This window comes from Gavialis gangeticus, unplaced genomic scaffold (assembly GCF_001723915.1).
Source record: "Gavialis gangeticus isolate Ggan-Ray unplaced genomic scaffold, GavGan_comp1, whole genome shotgun sequence".
NCBI lineage: Eukaryota > Metazoa > Chordata > Crocodylia > Gavialidae > Gavialis > Gavialis gangeticus.
The window spans coordinates 21,025,644-21,042,400 of NW_017729022.1; the positions used below are offsets into that span (position 1 = coordinate 21,025,644).

The 16,757-nt window shown below is 43.7% G+C and overlaps 1 protein-coding gene across 3 annotated transcripts in view; it reads right to left on the minus strand.

Moving 5' to 3' along the window:
• The window catches only part of PPM1H (protein phosphatase, Mg2+/Mn2+ dependent 1H), a 240,388-nt gene that overhangs the window by 65,823 nt on the left and 157,808 nt on the right, over window positions 1-16,757 (minus strand). For all 3 annotated transcript variants that reach the window (XM_019514646.1, XM_019514648.1, XM_019514647.1), the window contains exon 5: window positions 6,842-6,926. In XM_019514646.1, the coding sequence (XP_019370191.1) occupies window positions 6,842-6,926 (85 nt within the window). The remainder of the gene's footprint in view (window positions 1-6,841; window positions 6,927-16,757) is intronic.

The following is a 16,757-nucleotide window of genomic DNA, read 5'->3' on the forward strand; positions in this document are numbered from 1 at the left end:
AGATTGGACATCCGCAAAAACTACTTCACAGTTAGGGCGGCTAGGAGCTGGAACCAACTTCCAAGGGAAGTGGTGCTGGCCCCTACCCTGGGGGTCTTTAAGAAGAGGCTGGATGCCTACCTGGCTGGACTCATTTGAGTCCCGTTTTTGTTTTGGGGTTTTGTTGTTCTCCCGCTCTGGCGGGGGGTCGGGCTAGAAGATCTACTAGGTCCCTTCCGACCCTAAATCTATGAAACTATGTTCAGCTAATATTAATCCAGATATATAGTTTCCAACAGGTTGAGTGGGCAAACAAAGTAAAAGTAATAAATGTGGACAAAAGCTTTTGAAAAGCAAATGGTGTATCATCTACCACCCCGATTATCAGGAAACTGGAAAAGAGTCCTCTCTCTAAAAAAAGCATACAAAACATTTACCATTACATCAGGTAAACGAATAGACTTTGTAAACTAATCCTACTGCCAGAGAAGCACCTACATGAATTGTGTTTCTGCAAAGAGCTCCTCTCAGACTCACAAAACGCTGATCTGGCATGAGGGAATGATAGCATCGAACTGGTACTATGCTGCCCATCTCCTCTCCTGCTGCATCTACATGATTAGTGCAAATATACTAAATGATCCCCAATATAAGATGATGCAAAAAATCTCTTCAGAAGATAACAGGAAAACTGACTGAAGCAATTTTTGCCAACCCAATTGCTGAAGTCTTAGAAAACTTCTGAACATATCAAGCTAATGAGCCATCAAGCATTCATAAGAACACATTTTTTTTAATGAATTTTTAAAATTAATTTAGGTATTTAAACACTTTTTTTCTTTTAAAGCATAAACCTATTTCAAATGGAATTTGAATTTAAAATGAAACATGTTTACATGTAAACTTCATATAATCCCTAAAAATATTTCAATAAAATGTACATGTGCTGGATGCATTACGATCAGGAACTGCAAGTTACAGGCTGTGTGCTTTTCTATATAAAGAAAATATGGTGGGGGGACATCTAACTCTTGAGGTCAAGCTTTATATATATGGCACAACAGGTCATGTACCGTATTAAGAGCTTGATCCTGTGGGTGAACCAGGGGCTGATTTTGTCATCTCCTTCACACCATGTTGGCAGGAAAAGCCCCAGACTGTGCAGCAAGCATGATTCCTTACCAGAGAGCTAAAGGCATCAGCAAAAAAAAAAGTTGTCGCAGCTGCTAAGCCCTTTGATTTCAAAGCAAAAGGAGGCTGGCAAAAGCTTGTCTGGGAGGGATTACGACATGCACAGAACCTATTTATAAAGGCACAAAGTGGTGCGAGCCTTAAGGGAAGGGAATTTAAGGACAACACTTGTACATGTTTTGCTAAATGACCTCTGCCTTAAGTGACATCTTGCGGAGGAGCTGCCCGATTGCAGGGTTCGGTTACTGAAACCTCCTGGAAGTTTCTAGCTCACTGACAGACCGCCTCTGTTGCAACTATCCACATGGCCTGGTTACGAACCAACAAGCTGTATTGAAGGGCTGCACTGAATTAGATGCAGATTGTGTTTTAGCTGTACATTTTTTTTTCCTGGATAGGAAGGCAGACGGTGATGAGTAAAGCTGCAGGCAAGGCTGTTCCTATCTAGGTGGCTGGGGTGAGAATGACTCATTGAGCAGTAGCTCCTGCCTCCTGGAACTGCTGTGGAGCAGGTGCATGCCGTCAAGGATGTTGGCTTGACAACATTGTAATGTGAGCTACTCAGAAAACTCCCTGTTCAAATGTTTTCTCAGGCTGTTTAACCAGTTTTCCTTGTAACACTGCATTATATCACTTCTCCCTTTGTGGAGAAGGCAAGGGTGGAACAGGTGCAATGTATTGTTTATTTAAATTAAAGCACACACAGAGGGAAAAGTCTGTGTGCTGTAAACTACAAGGTAAGTTTATGGCACAAAAGCATTAACTCCTTGGCTGGATGACTGTTACAGGGTAGCAACCACTTACAAGTGGAGTGAACTCCATTGTGTTTGCCACATGCTAAGGACGTTGACATGGGAAATCAGTGTGGAGTAGCTCGTTTACTAGCTTACTTGCTCTAGCTTGCTTCACGTGAACTCCCCAGGTAGATACGCTCTGGGGAAGATGATATTTGCATTTACAGCTGCAGAGTGAAATATTTATGCTACAATGATCATTATGTACATTTCTGTTCAGCATGCAAGGAACTATATCCAGGCTGGCATCAGAGAACTGCATCCAAATGAATCCAAAGCAAATGCTCTTAAGGCAAGGAAATGCAGTGAATCTAGGTTTACCATGATATAAAAGGATGATGGAAGAGTCTGGTGATTACCCAGGATAGATAAGGAGGGTGACAGGGAACTCCAAATAGCTTAAAACAAGCATCAAAAGCCGTTGAAGTGGGAGCATGTTTAAACTAAATAAGAAACCTTGGAGTCCAGTTCAGGTTTCCCCTTACCCAACACTAGTTTTTCCAAGCACTGTTATAAAGCTGCTTTTATTTTATTTTAACTTTTTAACACTAAAGCAAAAGTTTTACTTATAGAATATTTGAATTTGTCTCCAATTTTGTTTCATGCTCTTGCTATCTTTCATGGATTTCCTTTGAACATGATACCCATGGCCCAGGCACATCTGCTACATATAGAAATAAAACAAACAAACAAACAAACAAAGGTAAGAAAATTCCAAAGGAAGCTATAGAAGTGCTTTTCAAATCAGCTGCTGGTTTCAAATATAAGCCAGAAAGGACATCAAAAGAGGGAAAAAACCCTTGTAGGCAAATGTGTTATCTCTTATTTCCTAGAGAAGTGCCAGACTCCCAAGATACTACAGATTCCCTTCATTTTAAATGAAAAACAAATTACCTTAAACGTAACTAAATATAAATATTTATCAGGCCTGCTTTGTGTTTGTGTCTCTGAATACGAGCATACCCACAGTAACTCTTTCCTCTGAATTTTTCAGACTTTAGCAATGAACCTAAATAGGAATCCAATCTAAATACAAAACAGAAAGTTATTTTTTTCTTTTAAAATGTTATTTTTAAAGAAAGAACTGCATTTCTACCCAGCTGAAAAATGTGATGCTTGGCCCAGGTTGAGGAACAGGGGAAGGCCATTAGGCCTGGACATGCCAACCTGAAACCAGGCATTAACACAAAGTTAATAATTAGTCCGTGTTCACCAAAAGTTGACTTTCAGAGAGCGAAACTCTGAGACTGGTTTGCAGCAGTGTGAAGCAACACTTACTGTGATATCATGTGTGACCAAGCAATCAGTGGGGCTCAACTGTTAGTTTTAACAGTGGTAAAAGTCAAAATATATCGTTCTGTTATTTGCTAGACGGCTTACAAAATAAGGCTGTTTTGCACTTTAAGTTTCCTGTCTCTTCTCAGCTAGCATGACTCCCACCAGCTTGGGTGGACTCATTCCTTCCAACCCATAGCCACACACTGATTGAGATCCCCTCTCTAAAAGAGACAGCCCATGAGAGATATGCCTCATAGACCCCCAAGAGATGTTCCATCTGTCATGGGATACACAACAGTTTCCCATAACAAATCGTAACATAGTACATGTTCAAAGAACCATGATTAATTAAACCAATAAATTAAAAATGGCTGATCTAGCACAAAAAAAATGGCAGCCAGACAACAAAAGTTGTTTCAAACAGGGACATACTTCACATGTGGCTATGTCTCAGACACACCACTTTTCCACAGTGCTCTGCTCTCCTTCCTCTGCCTGGTGGCAGTGGGGACAGGGCAGCTGCAATGGCAGTAGTAACTGACCAGGGGGTTAAAACCCTTGCACCATGACCAAGCAGCAACAGGGAAAGGGAAGTTATGGAGAGTGGCAGAGCTTGAGCAAGGGGAGAGGCAACCACTGCCCAAGTGTTGGACAAGCAGCCCAGCTTCTGGGCTGCCTATGCACCCTTTCAGCTTCCCAGCCTGTGAGCTGCCTGAGAGCAGGGAGCTGCTTTCCAATCCTGGGAATCATGTCCATGTTCTCTTTCAAGTGCCCAGTGAAGCAACAGGGACAGGGCAGCCACTGTGGCGGTTCTGTCCTGGACCTGGAGGCTGCCCACCCAGTCGCAGGCTGCTTGCCATGGGGAACTTTAACAAGAGGGCAGGCAGCTGAAGCTTGCTGCCCTGTAAGCATCTGCGCAAGCAAGGAGGCAGAACCCAGAGCACAACACCAAGCAGCATGCTCCAGAGTGATGCATCTCTGCCAGCCCTTTAAACAGCTGAGAGAGAGAGGATAGCACTTACAGGGAACCCTCTCACTTTTGTTTCTGTTGTAAATGGCTGGCAGGGTCTGATTGGGGGTACGGACCCCCTATGACTGCCTCCTGCTGCTACTGCAGAAGGCTTGCAGGGAGCCCTGTTACCCTTACCACCTGGAAATTTTAAAGTGCTACTGGTTCAGGAACACCAACAGCCCATTAAAGCACTGGGAACTTTAAAGGATGCACAAGCCTTAAACTTTAAAGGGTCTGCAATCTTAGAGAATCATAGAAAATTTGGGTCGGAAGAGACCTCAAGAGGTTAACTGGTCCAACCTCCTGCTCAAAGCAGGGGGTTGCAGTTCTAAACTAGTGATTGTTATGGGTTTGGGAGTAACTGCGTCAAAAAGATATTCAAATAAACTTGTTCCCAACAAACAGGAATCATCTAATCTCATTTGCAGCCTAGAATTACAGCTGTACCGTGATGTATTTCACCAGGTTAGTTGAAATTAAATGTCACTGCTGAACATGGCAGAATCCCCAACTAGATCATCCCAGCCAAGGCTTTGTCTAGCCAGGTCTTGAAAACCTCCAAGGATGGAGCTTCCACCACCATTCTGGGCAACCTATTTCAGTGTTTTACCACCTTCCTAGTGAAAAAATTATTCCTAATATCTAAGCTAAACTTCTCTTGCTATAACTTGAGACCAGTGCTCCTTGTCATCTGCTACCACTGAAAACAATCTGGCTCCATCTTCTTTTGAACCCCACTTCAGGTAGTTAAAGGCTGCTATTAAATCTCTGTCCTCTCTTCTCTTGACTAAATAAACCCAGTTCCCTCAGCCTCTCTTCAAAAGTCACATCCCCCAGCCCCCTCACCATTTTTGTTGCCCTCTGTTGGACTCTCTCCAATTTGTCCACATCCTTTCTGTACTGGGGGTACCCAAAACTGAACACAGCACTCCAGATATGCCTCACCAGTGCTGAATAGAGTGGAATAATCATTTTTCTTGGCCAACACACCTACCAATGCAGCACAGTATATCATTAGCCTTCTTGGCAACAAGGGCACACTGTTGGCTCATATTCAGCTTATTGTCCACCGTAACCCCCACATTCTTTTCTGCAGAGCTGCTGCCCAGCCAGTCAGACCCCAACCTGTACTGGTGCATGGGATTGTTCTGACTTAAGTACAGGACTTTGCACTTGCCCTTGCTGAACCTCATGAAATTCCTTTTGGCCCAATCCTACAATTTGTCTAGGTCACTCTAAATCCTAGTTCTACCCTCCCACATATCCAATACTCTCCTCAGCTTGGTGTCATCTGCAGACTTGCTGAGGGTGCACTCTATGCCATCTTCCAGGTCACTGATGAAGACAATGAACAAAACTGGCACCTGGACCAACTCCTGGGGAACTCCACTTCATACTGGCTGCCAACTAGACATTGAGCCAGTGATTACTACTCTGAGCCCAAAGCTCCAGCCAGTTTTCAATCCACCTTACAGTCCATTCATCCAGCCCATACTTCTTTAGCTTGCCTGTGAGAATGTTGTGGGAGATCGTATCAAAACCCTTGCTAAAATGACACTGACTAATGATGTTTTATGTGAAACATATGGTTTCACCAGAGGGATAGCAGGGCAGCTCTGCACCCAGGGTAGCCACAACACACAGGGCAGTGCTGGCTGTTGCGGTGCCAAGGGCAGCAGCACAATCAACTGCTAATGTGGTGGTGGCTATTTGTGTGTCCACTCCTAATGGTGGCACCTGGGACTGCTGCTCCAGTCTCCCTCCCCACCAAGTTATACTGCTAAATTTCATTTTTATAAAAAAAATATGATTAATTATCTCAGGGGTGTTAAACTCCTCTGGCTTCATGGGCTGGATCTGGCATGCAGGGCTCTTTGCAGGTGGTGACAGCACTGGTCTGTCCCTTTTGTCTCTCAGAGTTCCCAAAGATTTAGGCCAAGTGTGCAGCCCCAGTGTGGGACTATCACTATGATAGTAAGGGAGGGAAGGGGCAGTGGCTCTCCAGACACACAATCAATCAGAGCACTGCTCCACTCATCTGTCTTCAGGAACTCCAGGAGGTGGAAAGTCAGCTCACCAGGGCCACTTTTATTCCCCTTCAGGAAAGCAGGCCCTTTTAACACCTAGGCACACATGTTTGCACACTGTTCCTATTGCATGACAAAAAGTCTAGAGGGAGGCCCCTGACAGCCCAATTGGAACTAGTCACACCTTTAGATAAAAATAATGGACCAGCCACAATGAAATTGCTCACTGAAACAGCAAGTTCTTTGTGGCATACAGGTATCTTGCAATAACTGTAATGTGTGGCCAGCTGGCACATTATGATTTGTTGTGCAAAACTCACATATAAGATGCAACAAAAGTAATACCTGTCAGGATCCCTAGCCTTGCTAATTAAGCAAGGGAAACCACATACATCCCAATCTCATTCACGTGCACACAAATACCAGACTGTTGCATTATATGCCACTGCACAGAAAACACTGGGATGGACGCTTGCTATTTGCTCACTTACGTTACCTAATAACTCTTGTAGACATACGACAGGACAACACTCAGCAGGTACAGGCTTCAAGTCTCTTACCAGATACTGTAGCCGCTGACGCTCAGTTTCTGGTGTGAATTCTGAAGACATTGGAACAACTTCCCCGTTTCGGATTATGATGGCTCTGCAATGATCAAAAAGCATCATTAGCAGATACTACAGAGGATACAGGGCCACAAGGCGTCTTTCTAATCTTAGTGAGATTCTTATTCTCTTCAGACCACAGCAAGACAATCTTTTTTTCCAAATCATTACTAAAACATTATACCAACTCTCATCCCACATCAGTTAGACTAAATAGCAAGAGTACAATTTGTGTATGCCAAGTTTACCACAATATTTAGAGCTCAGAAAAATCTGACACTCGAAAAATGAGAACAGGATTTATCACATCATATGACTATTGGGTATCCTTATTAGTGAAAGTCAAACACCCAAAGGAGGTGCTGCAGAATCAATGATTTTAAAGAAAACCTTTGCAGGCTTTAATCCTGATAGTGGCTGACGCACACTAACCAACTGGTTTCAGATGACTCATGCAAGTCACTTTCCAGTTATGAATTGATCATATGTCATGTCAGAAAATTTCCATTCTAGCAGCAAATGGAAATGGCAAGGCAAATCTTGTTTAACACACATCTAACTAGATACCTGCCAAAGGAAGACAGGTAATGGGATGACTATAGATCATCTGGCAGATTTCACACGCATTTCTGCAAGTGGCACAAAGAAAATTCCATCATACAATGAACATTTTTCTGTCATCTCTATTAAATATCTGTTGTACATAAAGGCCACATTCTCCAAGGGTGTTATTCCACTGGCTGAAACAGAATTGCTCTAAGGAAGAACTTGGTCCATAATGTTCCTACTATATTTATTGCCAATGTATACAATCAAGTAATAGAATTGTATTCTCCACTTTTTATTATTTATGCAGCCCTTTAAGTGGAGTGCACACAGTGCTTTACTTAGTGGTTGGAAGAAGCATATGTGATCCCACAGATTTAACAATCAGATTAGGAACTGTCCATGCAGCGTAGATCAGAATTTGAATATGTTTACTGTTTTATCATTCCACAGTCTGTCCACAAAGCAAGTTACTGTTATTTGCATTAAATCTCATCGATTCCTCCACTGGTGATCCTTTATGCTGCCTTTATTTTTGATAATTACCACTTAATTTGATCAGTTTATTTGCTACTACCTCAGGGACTGGTATCCTAGTGGCACTGGAAAGCTATCAAAATATGTACATGCACATCAAAATGTAATGGTTGCGTCAAAACACAGATCATATCTGGAACACAGCCCTTAAGGTCATGCTTTTCACAATCAGCTTTTTGCAGTCACATTTGCCAAATTACAATCTGTAACTTTCCCATGAGTCACTTCACGTTCCAGTGGATCAACATAGTCCCCATATACACGTACAACAGAACGACAAAGGGGCAAGTTGTTTTAAGAGCATTGTATATTAATGATGTAATTATTAGGGATAGGTGAGGCTGAGGATTTGCTGGAAAGCACAGGAAAGAGGGGAGCCCAACTACAAGTAGCCTACAGGGCCAAGAAATTGGAGAAAATAGCTCTACTTGGAAAGAGACTTTTTTCTGCACTTATCTTGCAAATAATACAACGTGTTGCATATTAGCGGTAAGAGTGAAACACAGAAGCTTACATAACAGCATCATATCTGCCTACTGCCATTAGCATTCTATTTATTTTCTAAATAGGGAAGATGAGCATGAAATTATCTGGGCAGAAATGGTGGCAGACAGAATTATGGCTCTTTCTTTTTTTAACTCAAAATGGCTTGTTGGAAGTTACCATTGGGCTCTGTGGCAGGGGTGGCCAACCCACAGCTCCAGAGCCACATGCGGCTCTTCAGAAGTTAATGTGCGTCTCCTTGAATCTTTGCACAAGCACATGGTGACCAGCTTCCATAGCTATTACATCATGTCACATGATGCAACTGCTTGCAGCAAGCACCTTACTCAGTTTGGACTTGGAAGTTTGGACTCCAGAGCCACCCCTGCTCTACGGCATGCATGAAAGTTCATTACATTAATTTAAACAACTAAATCAAGAGCACTGACTATTTTGTGTGATAGTATTGTTAACTTTAATTTTTGCTGATGATCAAGTTATTTGACTTTGAAGCAGAGACAACTATTGAAATAAGTCAGTTTTTATAACCTTTTCATCTGTAATTGCTCATGTGAGCAACAGTCTCGGTTTGAAGGGATTATGGCCTCAGTATATTGATAAATAGTCTGCACCAGGCCAAAGTAGAATGATCACAAACTGATAGGATGCTAACGGAATTGCTGCACACTGTCTTAAAAGAATGAGTCATACAAGCCACCCGATTCTGCCATGTTCAGCAGTGACATTTAATTTAAACTAACCTGGTGAAATACAATATAGTACAGCTATAATTCTAGGCTGCAAATGATACTAGATGATTCCTGTTTGTTGGGAACCAGTTTATTTGAATATCTTTTTGATGACACGGTTATTCCCAAACCCATAACAATCACTAGTTTAGAACTGCAATGAAAAAATAAAAAACTACTTGCTTCCAAGAAGTGAAATCAAAATATTTTGAGTCCCACTTTGTTTTAAAATTAATTTTTTGTCATCTGACTTGTGCTGTTTAAAAAGTACCCCAAAATAATACTTCATGTTAGAACAACTGAATAAACGAAATACACAACTCATTGTTTTGAAATCAGCTAAGCTTTTAGTTAATTTAGTTTGACATCTGTTATAAACACTGCCAATCATATTTTACCCAGTTTCCTCTCTATTGAGCCTAAATTTTTTTAATGCATGTCCTACACAAATACAATCAAAACCACACTTTGTGGCATCCCTACATTGAATCTACACTCAGGGCAATTACCCTCAGCCATTCAGAGCTGGAGGAAGCAGACAGAACAGTATATATAAATATATTTTTAAACATAATTGAAGAAGTTAAACTTGGCTGAGCTACTTAGTCATTTCTTTTAAGACCAAGTTAATCTGTGACATGCATTTCCTGATTCTGTAAACCCTAAAACTATGCAAGTGATGTGTCAGAATCTCGTCAGTGAAAATGATACAGTAGAAAATGACAATAAATACTGTATCTACATCAGGGGTGGAGAAACCATGCTCTGGCACTTATATAATTGTAAGAACCATCCAGAGTTTGAAAGAAAATTAAAGGAATGGAAATAAAATTAGAGACACGCACACATATACACAAACACACGCACATGCATGCGCACATATAGATCTCTTTCATTTCCTTTCTATTCCTTTTATTCCATACATATATAATTCTTCATAAGGAGCCAAACGAATGATCCCTCATATGAACACTCTCACATACACATCCTGTTTATTTGCTACGTTCAGTGCCAGTACCCTAAGCAAAAGTTGACGCAAGTTGTCACCTCCTGCCTTTAAAAAGAATGGTGCTGAAGCAACAGAAAAGGGGAAATTATTTCCTTTGTTACAGTGTTGTTCATAAAGGATGGAGCAACAGCACCACTGTGTTTTGGAAACACCTCTCATTTATGTTTATATAAATGAGAAAAAGTACGTGATTGTGTACACCCATAAGCATATATGTAGAGCAGGGAATGAGCTTAGGGGGAAAGTTATCAGCTAGGGACTACTTAGTGTCTTCTCTGGGGTTCTTGGGGGGAAAAAAAAGGAGGAAATTCATGCATTTTAGAAAAGCTATTGCTGGTTACCCTTGTTTAATCATAAAGAGCAAAGAGCACTTTAGTGCACAAGGTCAAAAGTATAATTTCACTGCTGTCATGGGTCTATTGAGATTCTAGTGTTCAAAACAGAGGCAGTTCCTACTGTTAAGAGTATTCATGGGGTGCCCTGATTCTATTACACACTTTCTCAGCCACAAATGATTTGAAATGCAACATTAAACTGCACAATCCTACAATGGAGGATAAAATCTGGTAAAGGTGACAAGAAAAGCCCATTTGGAAAATGCTTTTTGACAGAGTATATCAATTCCAAGCCACAGGGAGGATGTATCCATTTTGTAAAAAGGTGTATGAGCATTGTGGATTCTGTACATATGAGGCAGAAGTGTCTAGCTGGTCTGAACAGGTACTAGAAACATGTCAATGGAAAAGAAAGAGGGGTTAGACTGACAGAAAGAATAAGGGCAAGGTTTATTATATGCAAAGGGAGAGCAACCACTAGGTTTTACTTACATGTGTCACAAAATAGCTGAGAAAAAATATAAATGGTAGAACTAACAAACTTGTGTAGGTGTCTGCTTGTTTACTATGATTGCTAGATGCATATTTTTAAGGAAGCCTGGGAAGAAGAACTTTTGGGTTTAAAATCATTCAGCTACATGTATCTTTTTAAAATTGTTTAACAAACAAAAAAGCTTTCTGAAAACTGTTTAGCTGCTCCACTCTATAAAATAGAGAGGTTAAAACAAATAAGATGTGTAAATAAGTTCACCTCCATACTTTTCTTTCACTTATTAGTAACTAGACTAGTCTGTTTTAATACAACGCAGATTAATTTTTCATTGTCTTAGTTCAGCTGCTTCTACAAATATCTTGTTGTGTCAGCAATATGTGTGGTAGCATAGTCTGAGCACTATATTTTAAAGATTAAGGAAGACCTTAATCATTAAAACAGACCACAGTGTGAAAAGTAATTAGCATTCAACAAATATAGGTTCCAATGGTGTCAATCAAATACTGCATTACTCAGAATATAAAGATCTAACTGCCAAGAAAGACTATGGAAAAAATCATAGAATACAACAAAAATATTCTGTTTACACTGGAGGTTTTGCCCTTCATACTGCCCATTTCTCTTCTAATGCTCCATTACACAAAACCCAAAGCATCTAGGACAGTGGTCACCAACCAGTGGATCTTGAACTTGATCCACTGGTAGATCTCAGAGCCTCTTGGAGTTGATCCGAGGCTGGGGTGCAGGGCTGAGTGCCCGCTAGCATGGGAAGGGGTGGGGGCTAGATCGAGGCCCCTGTGGTGAGGGACAGTGCTGCAGAGGCAGGAGCAGGGGTAAGTTGAGTGGGGCCCTGGCCAGGTGGGACTACTGGCTGGGGAGGCACGCCCCCAAATAATTTTTTCTCCCTCTGCCTTGATCTGTGCCCCCCTGCCCCCTTCCCCTCCCCACAGACTTACCTGCTGGGCAGGGGCCGGGAGTGGGGGGAAGGGTGGTGGCAGTACACAGTAGATCTTGGGTTGCTTTTAAATGCCAAAAGTGATCTCCTACTTAAAAAGGTTGGAGACCACTGATCTAGAATCAAGAAGCATCAGAGCTGATTAAAGTTTGCACTGTTATGTTCACCTATTCCCACTTCATACACTTGCCCAACGCATTCAAGCTGTCTTCTTTATATTCCCTAGTGCTTACATGGCAATATTTTGACACAAATGCAGTTGAAAGTTCACTTTCAATGAAACAGAAAAGTGTTTCTTCTACAGAAGGCATCACTGATTGGGAGTATGCTTTTGTCCCTTTTGACTCCTTAATATCTCCTTGGTCAACCTAATATGCCATAGTTAGAGAAAAGCAAAACAAAGCAGGGTTGTTTGTTATACTTAAAGCAAAGATGTTAGCAGGGTTCTTCAGTGTCAAGCAGGAAATACCTGAATACATTTAGTATGTGGTTGTGAGGAATGACAGCAATCCCAAGACACCAGGGTTAAAATGAGTTTTGCTTACCTTGAGGGAGTGGCACTCTTGCTTTCCCACCTCTTCCTCCTTGACTGATCACTCCTCCTCCCCCTACAAATGATCAACCAAGGAGGAAAAGGAGGTATGGCAAGACTGCCACTCCCTCAGAGTCAACGAAAGAGCACTCTACTCCTCATTTTAACCCTGGTGCCATGGGATTGTTATAGTTCTTCACAATCACATACTGAACCTATTCAAGTATTTCCTGCATGACACTGAAACATCCTGCCAACGTTTTTGCTAAGCCATTGTATTGATTTCTCCCACCCCTATCGATATTTGCATTTATAAATGTGAGTCTTCCCTTCTACATTTGCAGGGTACCAGAGCTGCAGTGAGAAATAAAGGAGTCCTGTCATTGTAAAGAATCTCTGAAACAGGCCTGCTTAAAAAGGAAACAGCCCTCCTAAACTGGAGTATAAAACATAACGCGCAGAATTTTCGCTTTTTATTTTGCTTCAATTTGTATGATTTATTCACATTCCAAGTTAGAATGTTTGTTTAATGCTTAGAGTAAAGTACCCTGGACAAATGAGGGATGCTAAAACCACTACTCTGATTGGCTGATTTTACTAAGCAATTTATATTATTTTTAATGCAGCACAAATCACCAAGTAGATGCTGCTCAAAATTTAAAACATAAACCTGGAGGATTTTAATAGAAAGATTTATTCCTCATCTATATTAACCAGGCACATAGAATAAATAATAAATCTATGGGTTTTCATATCTGAGCTTCCTTTTCATCCAAGAGCTCAAAACAATTCACCAACAACTTATTATCAAATTAAATAGCTCCAAACTCCTTGATACCTCCGTTTGTCCTTGTTATCTTGTGTCCAGAGTCTATTATGGTTTCACCATGATCTTCCTGAGCTCAAGATATTGGAATATTTATTGGAAAGAAGGTAGCTGGACAGTAGGGCTGTGTAAAACTTCAGTAGCCAATTCAATTTGAAGGAGATTTTGGATTGGTTTGGTGGCTGAATCTCTGAATCCAAATAGAATTGGGAGACCCATTAAAAGCTCCAAATCAATTTAGAATCTCTCCAAATCATTTCAGAGGCTTCCATGCCAGTTCAGCCATATAATAAGCAGCCAGCAGTCCCTAAAGATGCTGGACACAGTTCCCTTCAGCTGGTAAGTCTGTTGAGGTAAGCAGATGGGGGAGGCAAGGGGGGGGGTGTGCATGTGTGGGGGGGCAGATCAACACCCCCACAGTGAGGGAGGAATTGCCCAGCCCAGCTGGGGGGGCGGTGTGGGACTCATGAAGGGGGTCTCCTGCCACTGCGTGCCTCTGGTCCGGGAGGGCACGGGAGCGTGTGCGCCTCCAGATCTGTACAGGGTGGGCTGGGCTGGGCTCCGGGAGGCTAGCCCCAGCTGCCCATTACCAGGCTGCACTCCACAGAGCGGGTGGAGCCAGGGCTGTGCTCTGGGTGGCTAGCCTCAGCTGCAGCCTGGAGCACAGCCCTGGCTCTGCCCTGCAAAGCGCAGTGGAGCAGAGGCTATGGGTGGAGCTGCGGCCCCCCTAAAATTCCCCATAGCCCCTGCTGCTGACCCTGCCCCAATCTGGGTGCACGTGCTTGCCCGTCATGCCCTGCTGCTGCTTGCCCAGCCGGGGTGCAGTGGGGTGAAGCTGCGGCTTGTCTGGGAGGCGTAGGGAGGCTGAAGCTACTTCCACCACTGCACGCCCCTTGTCTGAGGCAGCACAGCAGCACTGTCCCACACCTCCCCACCCCAGGTGGGCGAGCAGCGGGAGGGCATAGTCCCCGCTCCCAGTGCCTTCCTCCCAGAGCAAGCCACACCTGTATCACCTCCCCCACCCCCCTCCAGGCAAGAGGCAGCAGAGCATAGCCCCCACTCTCAGCACTGCCATGCCCACATCCTGTGCCTCTCTGCCCCAGCTGGACAAGCGGTAGGAGGGCATAGCTCCCACTCTCAGTGCCTTCCACTACCCACCTGGAGCACAGTCTGGTCCAGACCGCCCTGCGCAGATCTGGGGGCACATGCCCGCTCCCATGGCCTCCCAGACCAGCAGCACACAGTGGTGGCAGCCCCCTCCCCGAGTCCCATGCTACCCCGCCCCAGCAAGGCAGCGTGTCCCAGCCCCAGCCCCAATCCCTCCCTCACTGTGGGGGCTTTGATCTGACCTCCCCAAACCTCTTCCTTCCCCCTTCCACAACAGACTTACCAGCTGGAGGCACACCAAAGCAAAGTCACCCAAACCCACCCATCAGCAATACACTCAAGAATGGGGCCAGGTCCTTGCTGGATGTCAGTCTGGCAATCCTCCTTAGTGGTTTGCCTCAGGTCAACAGCAGGAGTGCTGTTTACCAGGTCATAGAGGCAGGTGAAGAGGCAGAAGGTATAGCAAGGTATATGGGAGACTATGATGTTGCAGTTGTCCCCCATGAGGGACACTGGTTCCCCCTGCTCATAGGGGATATGCAGGATTTCACTGCTGTCCCACAGTGGCAGGTTCATCTGTTTTTCTGAAGAGCTACTTGACTTCATTGTCCATGTTCTTGAGAGGCATTTTGGGGACTGCTGAGCCTCTCAGGACAAACAAGATGCAGGGGATGAGGAAGGTATTTAAGGTTTTGATCTTCAACCAGGGGACCAGCAGAGAAGAGCTGAGCTTGTGGGCATCCTGCATGATCCCATGAATAGTCTCTTCTGGTGTCTGCCTCACCTGGTGGGTGTGCCCAGATGGAGGTAGCTCTTGTGCTCTTTCAAGCGCATCATGGGCTTGTCCTGGTTCTTGGCAGCAGTGGCCAGAATGGAGTTTCTTTTCTGAAGTCAATATGCAGGCAACCACATTTGGAAGCGCTGAGGTGGAGCCCCATTCAAGTGGATGCCTTGGAGCTGATGATCAGAACCTGCAGGAGTCGGTCAGGCTCAGTGGTAAGGAGGATTATGCTGTCTGTGTAGGCCAGGATGTTCGTTTTATGGCAGTAGAAGTTGAACCCTCCCAGGCCTTCTGCAACTGCTCGAAGGGCTCCATGGAAAGGTTGAAGATGATTGGGCTGAGTGGGCAACATTACTTCACCCCAGTCCAGGTTGGAATGTCCTGGGTTTTGCTCCCCAAAAACTTTGAGGGTGGTGCAGCTCCTGGACTAGTTGGATGGTTTGTTCTGGTATTCCAAGCTCTCGGGAAGTGCTGAAGATGAACTGTGAGGCATGAAACCAAAGGCACTGGAGAGGTCCCGACACTACCACATCTCGCTCTCCAGGTGTCATCCAGGGCCATCTGTAGTACGTACAGATGGCCCTGGATGACCTCTTCCAAGTGTCTAAGAGTCTGTTCTCAACCTAACAAATTCCCTGTCATGGCTGTGGCACAACATTGATAGTCCTCTTGTCCCTCCTGCTGTTTATCTGTGTTAAGCAGATGGGCTTTTCTCTTTCACACAGTGCTTTCTGACTGCAAGGAGATGGCCTTAGGGATCCTTTGAAGATATATGGGTTCCTGAAAATGTAGGAGACTGGGCTCAAAGAACAGAGCAGTCCTTCCAATTGTCTGTTCTATATAACTATGCCTCTCTGGCAAAGACAGCCCTTCAACAATTTTGAATAGTAACTTAGGACCTCATGACTTAGTAAGGCCTAGACCTCATTTTTTACCCTCATGGTCAAATTGGTGCATACTGTGGGTTTTTTTTATTTTCTTCTGTAGCATGGCCCTTTACCTGGGGTCTCTTGATTATATATTGACAATATTTCACAGACACAGGACACTGGCTGCCACAGTTCCCGTGCTTTACCTGTCGCAGGTTAGGGTGTTAGATCTGTGTCATGTCAGGGCTGATGGTAAGCTTATGCAAAATTTAGATTATGGATTGTATGGTATGCTTTGGATAGGAATAATGCTGCCTCAGGCACAGGGTTGGACTAGATGACCTCCGGGGGTCCCTTCCAGCCCTATGTCTCTATGATTCTCATGAATTAAGGCAGTGGTCCTTCCAGATCCTTGGACCAGATGAGTGGCTCAGGGGTTGTTTATGGGATGGTTCCACAGGCAGGTTCTATGGACCATATTCAGCACAGGGTTGGTGCAATCTGGCATGCAGGGCCATTATCCATCCTGAGGGGATCCCCGCAAGTCTGGAAATAGCAGGGGAGAAGTGGCAGTCTTAACTGCTCCTACAGCCATGGCAATTAAAGCTGCCACCACTCCCCCATCACCAAAATTCCAGATCTGTGGGGA